This window comes from Prionailurus viverrinus, chromosome A2 (genome assembly GCF_022837055.1).
Source record: "Prionailurus viverrinus isolate Anna chromosome A2, UM_Priviv_1.0, whole genome shotgun sequence".
Classification (NCBI taxonomy): Eukaryota; Metazoa; Chordata; class Mammalia; order Carnivora; family Felidae; genus Prionailurus; species Prionailurus viverrinus.
This window is the reverse complement of record NC_062562.1, coordinates 9,858,475-9,867,213: the sequence shown is the minus strand read 5'-3', so window position 1 is coordinate 9,867,213 and position 8,739 is coordinate 9,858,475. Positions and strand designations below refer to the sequence as shown.

The 8,739-nt window shown below is 40.9% G+C and overlaps 1 protein-coding gene across 1 annotated transcript; it reads left to right on the top strand.

The window, feature by feature from the left end:
• Window positions 1-211: 211 nt before the first annotated feature.
• Window positions 212-1,186, top strand: LOC125160784 (olfactory receptor-like protein OLF4). The gene has a single exon (XM_047850136.1). It carries the CDS (start codon window positions 218-220, stop codon window positions 1,184-1,186), a length of 969 nt encoding a protein of 322 aa, XP_047706092.1. The 5' UTR covers window positions 212-217.
• Window positions 1,187-8,739: the final 7,553 nt, after the last annotated feature.

Sequence of the window (8,739 nt, the reverse complement as noted above, 5' to 3'; positions counted from 1 at the left end):
TAAAAATATATCAGATGTGGCAGCGATGATTCCCTAAAGGGGACCATATCCGTGCACAACATATTAAAAGGAATTTCTGGACTGCAACAAAACAAAACAAAACAAAACAAAAAAACAAAAACAAAAAAACAAAAAAAAACAGTCGCATTTCAATTTTGTGGGTAATACAAATTTGTGTTTTTTTATTTCCCTCTTTCTCAGAGGTCACCTCCACCACATGGAACCAAGCAATGAAACACAATTTTCAAAGTTTCTTCTTCTGGGATTTTCAGAGGAACCAGGAATGCAGCCCCTCATATTTGGGCTTTTCCTCTCCATGTACCTGATCACTGTGTTTGGAAATCTGCTCATCATCTTGGCCATCAGCACAGACCCCAACCTCCACACGCCCATGTACTTCTTCCTGGCCAACCTGTCCTTTGTAGACATCTGTTTCACCTCTACCACCGTCCCAAAGATGCTGGTGAACATCCAGACTCAGAGCAAAGTCATAACCTATGCAGGCTGTATCACACAGATTTATTTTCTCATACTCTTTGCTGTGATGGACATCTTCCTCCTGAGTGTGATGGCCTATGACCGGTTTGTGGCCATCTGTCACCCCCTGCACTACACGATCATCATGAACCCCTGGCTCTGTGGGCTGCTGGTTCTGGTGTCCTGGATCATGTGTGTCCTGCATTCCCTGTTACAAAGTTTAATGATGTTGCGGCTGTCCTTCTGTACACACTTGCATATCCCCCACTTTTTTTGTGAACTTAATCAGATGCTCCAACTGGCCTGTTCTGATACCTTTCTTAATAACGTGGTGATGTATCTTGCAGCTGTCTTGTTGGCTGGTGGTCCCTTCATTGGGATCCTTTACTCTTACTCTAAGATAGTTTCCTCCATACGTGGGATCTCATCAGCTCAGGGAAAGTGTAAAGCATTTTCCACCTGTGCATCTCATCTATCGGTTGTCTCCTTATTTTACTGTACGATGCTCGGCGTGTACCTGAGCTCTGCTGCTACCCACAGCTCACGGTCAAGTGCCACAGCCTCGGTGATGTACACGGTGGTCACACCCATGCTGAACCCCTTCATCTACAGCTTGAGGAACAAAGACATGAAAAGGGCTCTGAAAGCATTCTTTGGGAAGGAGACCCTTACGTGGCCATTCGTGATAAGATTGAAGAAATGCCTCTGATTGCAGGGGCCAAAGCCTCTGGGTCAGAGATTGTGGTCTTTATTCAGACTGTAGATGTAGTATTCCTCTTTCCGTTTATTTCCTTGTCCTCAACTTCCGTATGCCATATATGTAACTCACTCTATGAAGCTCTGCTCTCTCTGATATCCTACAGATTTTTCCCACTTTCTGAATTTTATTTCCAACCATGGATCTGAAATATTTGGAAATGTTCATTTACCTTGAGGCACCATAGATGTTTTTAAAAAATAATCTTTCTCAAACAATTGTGTCACACCAAATCATTTTTCTTTCATATGTGTTTTTTTAATGCCACGTTTACCACTGGTTAGCTCTCTGTATGTCTTAGGATTAGTGGGCAGAATTGGGTGGGTGATGGGCTAATTGGGCAATGGGCATTAGGGCATTAGGGAGGGCACTTGTTGGGGTGAGCACTGGGTGTTGTATGTAAGTGATGAATCACTAAATTCTACTCCTGACACCAACACTACACTACATGTTCACTAACTAGAATTTAAATAAAAACTTAAACAAACAAAAAGAACTGTCATGATTGATACGCCACCTATGGAAACAACCACACTTTATGACAAATATATATGATTTTAAAGGAGAACAATATCTGAGACTATGTTTTTTCACTTATATGTCTGAAGCTCCTTTGTATATCAGTGTCTTAACTGTTCTTCTTAATAGTGGACACTTAATATATTAATGTGTCTTCTAGATCAGTTTTATTCTCCTCATTAGGATCCTGGTCTCTTAGTACCTTGTTGTCCACAATGTGTATGATAGTCACTACCTTACTCAAGCATTCACCAAATACGCGTCTCCAAGAGACGTCTTCATGGAACAACAAACTTAGATAGATTGACTTTAGAATATGATCTGAGACTCTAGATGCCCTTTAATATGATGAAGCAAAATGTTATTTTTTTTTAATTTAAATTTTAGTTAGTTAATATACCATGCAATATTGGTTTCAGGAGTGAATTCTGTGATTCATCACTTACATACAACATCTAGCGCCCATCCCAATGAAGCGGAGTTTTAAATCACACATTGTGCTCTTTAAAATATTTATTCTTCATGCTGTATGTCTATTCATTGGAGTAAAGAGGATTGGTGGCCATGTGTAAGGCGGCTTATCCAAATGGGGGAAGGACTGATTGACATTTTTCTATTTTTATTGAATTATCTCCTTGTTTCTTCCTGAAATCTTTACGCTGCCTTTGGTATGACTCCTTTCATTGTTGTAAAAGAAATATATCCCCCTTCCTTCTAAATTTTGTCATAACCATGAAAGGGGTGTCGAATGGTCATTATCCTCCATTATACATGTTTCTCAGGCTCAGGATTCTATTCATCTTCTATGCTCAAGGGATGACATAAGAGGGAGCTTGCATTCCTGTCTGGTCATGTGAATCAGGGACACCAGTTTTCCAACACAATAATGCATACAGTTTCAATCTTTCCTGGCTATGGGGAAATGACCCTCAATGAGAGGTAGTTGTTTTGTTGTTGTTCTTGTTGTTGTTGTTTGTTTGTTTTTTAGAGAGAGAGAGGGAGAGGGGGAGTAGGCAGGAGAGAGGGGAAGAGGCAGAGAGGGAGACAGAGATAGAATCTTAAGCAGGCTCCAAGTTGAACGGGGCTTGATCTCATGACTGTGAGATCACAACCTGAGCCAAAATCAAGAGTTGGAGACTCGACCGACTGAGCCACTAAGGTGCTTCTCAGTGAGAGGTTTTATACGCAGTTGTGTGAACTAAACTGAAATAACAGAGGTACCATGAATGCAGGCTTCAAATACAAGAATAAATACCAAGAACAGTCAGCAGCAGATTATAATAATTGTCCTTACTTCTGTTCATTGCTGCATAACAAGCCATTTAAAAGAAAATGATTTCATATAATGCTTTTATTACCAAATGATATTGTGTGTTGGGGATTGTTCTGAGCTGTGCCTGTCTCCTCGTGAGTCTATAGTGAGCTGTGAGACTCTACACTGTTTCTTTTCTTTTTTTTAATTTTTTCTTAAAGTTTATTTATTTTTGGGAGAGGCAGAGACAGGATGCGAGTGGGTTAGGGGCAGAGAGAGAGAGGGAGACACAGAATCCGAAGCAGGCTCCAGGTTCTGAGCTGGCAGCACAGAGCCTGATGCGGGGCTTGAACCCACAAGCTGTGCGATCATGACCTGAGCTGAAGTCGGACACTTAACCGACTGAGCCACCCAGGCGCCCCAACTCTACATTGTTCCTAAGGCTCAACCATGATGTCATGTGTGACCACGGGCCACTTCTCTTCTGAACAAGTATATGATCAGTTAACTCGATTTCTGAATGCATTTTTATCTTCTGTTTCACAGGGGAAAAAAGAATATCAAGAGTGAATGATTTTAATTTACATCTACTGTTCCTATATTCATACATGACATTTTGCTTTCTTCCTACTGAGAAGAAAAAGCTCCTGTCACGACTCAGTATGAATCAGCTACCTCCGCTCTATATTTCACACTGATCCGTATGATGCTAGATTTTTTTCCCTTCTAACTAATTTAGTGGGGGTATAATCATGTGCTATAAACTGCATCTACTCGGAACGTATGATTTGATGAATTAAGGGAGCCATACAAACACTAAAGTACCTACTGCACATTCCTGTTTGATGTTCTTCAAGAAAATGCACAACCTTGATGACTTCTTAATCCAGCTGTTAAAATGTAATCTCCCTTGGCCTCAGCTTCTTTATTTCCAAAAGTAACTTGGGACCGTAAACGTAACTTCAAATGGATGTTGCAAGAAATAAATGAGGTGTGTGGACATATTTCGTTGAATCCGAAGAAAATGCTCAGCTGTAAAGTTGTATGTATGCATATATGTGTGTTTCTCTGTATACATTTCTATTTCAAATAAACACACCTACACATATGTACCCAAACACAGAATCATTTTTAAAACTATTATTATCTGAGTGCACTTGGCACACAATGTGACACGAGTTTCATGTGTACGACGGAGAGATTCAACTTCTCCGTACATTATGCGGTGCTCAGCACAAAGGCAGCCTCTGGCTGTCAGCCTACTAGGCCATTGCAATATCATTGACTATATTCTGTCCGCTGTGCCTTTGATTTCCGTGACTCATTTATTCCACAACTGGAAGCCTGTACCTCCCACTGCCCTTCACCCATCCTCCCCACCCCCCTCTGACAACCACGAGTTTATTCTCTATATTTATGGATCGGATTCTGCTGTTTTGTGTGCTTGTTTATTCATTTGAAGCAGACGCAATGGGGCACCCGAGTGGCTCAGTTGGCTGAATGTCTGACTCTTGATTTCCCATGGGGTCGTGGAATTGGGTTCCCCGCCACACTGAGCATGGAACTTGCTTAGGATTCTCTCTCTCTGAATCTCTCCCTCTGCCCCTCCTCCACTCACACATGCTCTTACTCTCAAACAAAAATTTAAAAAATGAACACAGACTCATTTATGGCCTCTTATTTTATGTTGAAAGGAAATGAGTGAAATTTGAAGAGTGTTGATATAAAAATAATAAATGTTTGAGTTAATATGCAATTGATAGAATGTAGACATGTAGACACAACAATTTAGTATAAACAATAGACATACATTCAAATGATGAATTACTTTTCTTATGGTAATGCATCAAAGACAATAAAATCTGGAGCACATTTGTATTTATGCACTGAGAAATTCTCTACCAGCTAAGGAGGATTAATATCTCCAAATTGATTTTAAAATTCTTCTACTTAAAGATGGGGTTACAACACAAAATGCCTTTACCCAGGGGGAACTATAGTGAATGAACGGAGAAGCTTAGTCTCAGGTTCTTAACAAAATTTTATTGGACAAATGTTTGTGTTCAAGTCCTAATGCTAATGTACAATGACTACATTAGTGTTTTAAAACACATGTATGCTCTTACAATTCTGGGGCTCAAAAGCCTGAAGTCATTCTCATGGGTCTGAAATGAAGATGTTTGCAAGGCTTGGTTCCTTCTGGAAGCTACAGGGAAGAATCTGTTTACTTTTCTATCCCAAGCTCATATCATAGTGCAAAATATGATCTAAATATATTTTATATAACTGACAAATGCTTCACACAGAGGGGCTACATGGCAGCTGTTAACTTGTGACATATTATGGAATTCCTAAATGTTTGGAAAATGTGTCATGAAGCTGAGGTATGTAGTGCTTGGGGTTCATATCAAAGGAACTCGTTGAAAAGGAAATAGGAATGTTCCATAGATAGCAGAGCTGTGTCTCCACCACAAGCCAAGCGTTTGGACAACCAAGGCATCTAATCCACAAAGAGTGTTCAGTTCTAGACTTGGGGGAAAAGCTGAAATCAGGGTTGGGATGAGATGCGGGGATGTCTGCCCTCTGGGAGGAGCAGAATTCAAGAGCAAGGAGTGATTAACACTGGGGTCACAGTCTATTGGGAATATGGAATCTCCAAAAAACTTTCCTTTGTCTCCAGACCAGTGTCCTCCAGGGAAATCATGTGCTGTAGGGTGGAGAGGCAGGAGGGGAACGTGCCTCATGAACAGACAGAGGAAACTATAAATATCTCCTGTCTGCCGTCCCTCTGCCTGTGCAACCTTGGGCTGATGGGACCCTGTTGTTGCTTCTGGAGTCTGAAGCTTGGCTGGGACTCATGCTAGCCTCCTTCCTGTCATCTTGTGTGGGGACATAGTTTAGTCACCACCAATAACCATCTGGAGGAATTCAGACAGCCACAAGGAGACCTCTCCCTCAGAGCTCCCATTCAGGTGAGTCTGAGACCCAGCAGGTCTTCAGGAAAAGATTAGGGAGAATCAAAGCCAGGTGCATTTACCTAAGGTCACCACACAGCCACCAGCCTAGCCCAGAACCTGGAGATCTCTATGGTCATTTGCTTTCCTGATTACTTAATGACCTCGTGGATGATGTTACAGAAAGGATTGCACATTGAACTCAGCCACACATGGGTGATTGTTGCCAGTGAAGTGATGGGTGGGGAGGCAGGAAATACTTCCAGTAAAAGTAGAACACGTCCAATGAGTCTTGCAGTTGAAGGGAGTAGGAAAATTAGGGATGGAGGGATGTGCAGTGAAGTCAGGACGTTCCTTTTTTGTCTTTAAATGAGGCATCCTGGGGGTTGCCTCGGTGGCTCAGTGGGTTAAGCTGCAAACTCTTGATTCCGGGTCAGGTCATGATCTTATGGTTTGTTTGATCGAGCCCTGCATCAGGCTCTGTGCTGACAGCTCAGAGACTGGAACCTGCTTTGGATTCTGTGTCTCTCTCCCTCTCTGCCTCTCCCCCATTCACACACCCTGTCTCAAAATAAATAACAAAACATTAAACAAATGGGGCATACTGGGCTACGTTTCCATATTGATGAGACATATCTAGACCAATTTACTGCTTGCATATACGACCTCACAACATTAATTCATGAGACATATATTTTCACAGCGTGCTCTTGCTCTGGGTATTCGTATGACCGCCATGATGTGATAAGTAAAAACTAGCTTTGCTTTGCAGTGATTTCATTATCTACGAAGTTGACTATATTTGTGGTTAGTTAGGTGGGTAACAAATACACCTATTTGTGGGTAGTTAGTTACCTAGCTTTGCTTTGCAGTGATTTCATTATCTACGAAGTTGACTATATTTGTGGTTAGTTATTCCTTGGTTGCCTCATTTACGCATTGTCTCTAACGGGTCTTTGCATGTGTACAGTGGAGTCGGGAGGTGCTACTTCCATTTCTGATTGCATTCTTTCTAAAAAGGAAGTGGATGGGGGGTTGGGTGTTATTTTCCCCACTTTGCCATTTACCATTGAGTTCTATTGTGTACATATAGACATATACGCCTGTGACATAGACATATAGGACTGTGTTCATTAGTAATATGGGGTCAAATCTGTCACTCGGTTATACTGTGTTCTCTCTTGTTATTTATTTATTTACTTATGTATTTATTTATTTATTTATTTGCCTTCCTTCATTATCCTACACTGAGCTGTCATTAATACTCTTCACTTGCAAATTCTTGCTATAAACAAAAAGGAGTATACGTGGTACTTTGTACATTGCTCACAAATCACTGTCTATACACATTTCCACGTGCCTTCCCATCTCTGTTATTCCCTATAGTTCCTTTGGCCCGTTGTGAAAAGATCTATTTCTGGAAGTTGCGTTATCTCTGACTACCACGGCTTCTTTACATTTGACTGAAGATCACCTTACTCTCCATAAGCATATTTGAATCCATGTATCGTTATAAGAAAATATTTATCATTTAGATACAGCTCCTTCCCCAGTGATAAAGGTGATTCTATCGCATTCTTTTCTTTCCACGTGTTTGGAGTGTGATCGGAAATCAGTGGCCCACCTCGATACCACTAAATCATTTTATGCCTTTTGTACATCGGTTTTAGAGTCTCACATAATTTTGTTTCACACAGTTGTTTTGAAACTTGCCCTAATTTCACTCCTCCTGGAAGTCTTTATTCTTTCAGTTCTCATAAAGCTTCTCTTGCTATCTTAGGCGCACATACACATTCATAACCAGACGGATGAATGAATGGCGGCCTGTGGACAACATAAACGCTCTTTAGGTTTTAGGGTAGTCTTTTCTTGACCTGCGTCCACTCTTCCTTCTTCCTCAAAACTACCTCATGGACTTGTCTCCAACCGACTAGGGAAATGCTGATTCTTTATTTCAATGTCTGCATAATATCTCATGATACGGCTGTGCTACTCACACTTCGAAAGCTTTTCCTAGCTTTTCTCGATGCATTGCTATTATAACAATTCTGCAAAAATATTTTGAGATTGTTATGTGAAAAATCTGGTTCTCCACTGGAGGCAATACTGTCCCTCAGGGGGACACGACTTATTTGGGTGTCACATGGTGGGGGGGGGGGCTCAGGAAGGGCCAGGGATGCTCTAAACATGTTCAAAGCCCAGGACACACAGCACAGAGACCAGTCTGTATCAGAACGTCAAGGGTGTCGGGACTTAGAATCTCTGAGTGAAAGCATATCTGTGTTTTCACATTTGTCGCTGTCTTCAGTTGTTTTCTCAACATCGCAGTGGTTCACACTCCTCCCAGAAAAATTAGAGAATCTCTTTTTTCTACCTGTTTAAAAATTTCAACACAGTCAGCTCGAGAGATCTTGTTTTCTTCAACCGTTACTGAATTTGAGCCAATATGTACATATTTGATCACCAGGTTCATTGTTACATGTCTATTGTTATTATATGTCCATAAAGTCTATGCCTATTCCTCAGTAGCAGCATTTCACATGAAGTTCACGGATTGCCGTTTAATGCCTTGGGTTGGATATTATGTCCACAAAATGATTTAAATTTTATGTAGCTAAATATATTTATCTTCTTACTTCCAATTTTCCTGCCTTAATTACAATGATTTTGCTCACCTGTGGTTTGTATCTGCGTTTTTATGCACGTTCACTGAAAATGTACTGTTTCCATTTACTTCAAGATCTCTAATCCCTCTGAATTGTTTAAGATGTGTGTACTAG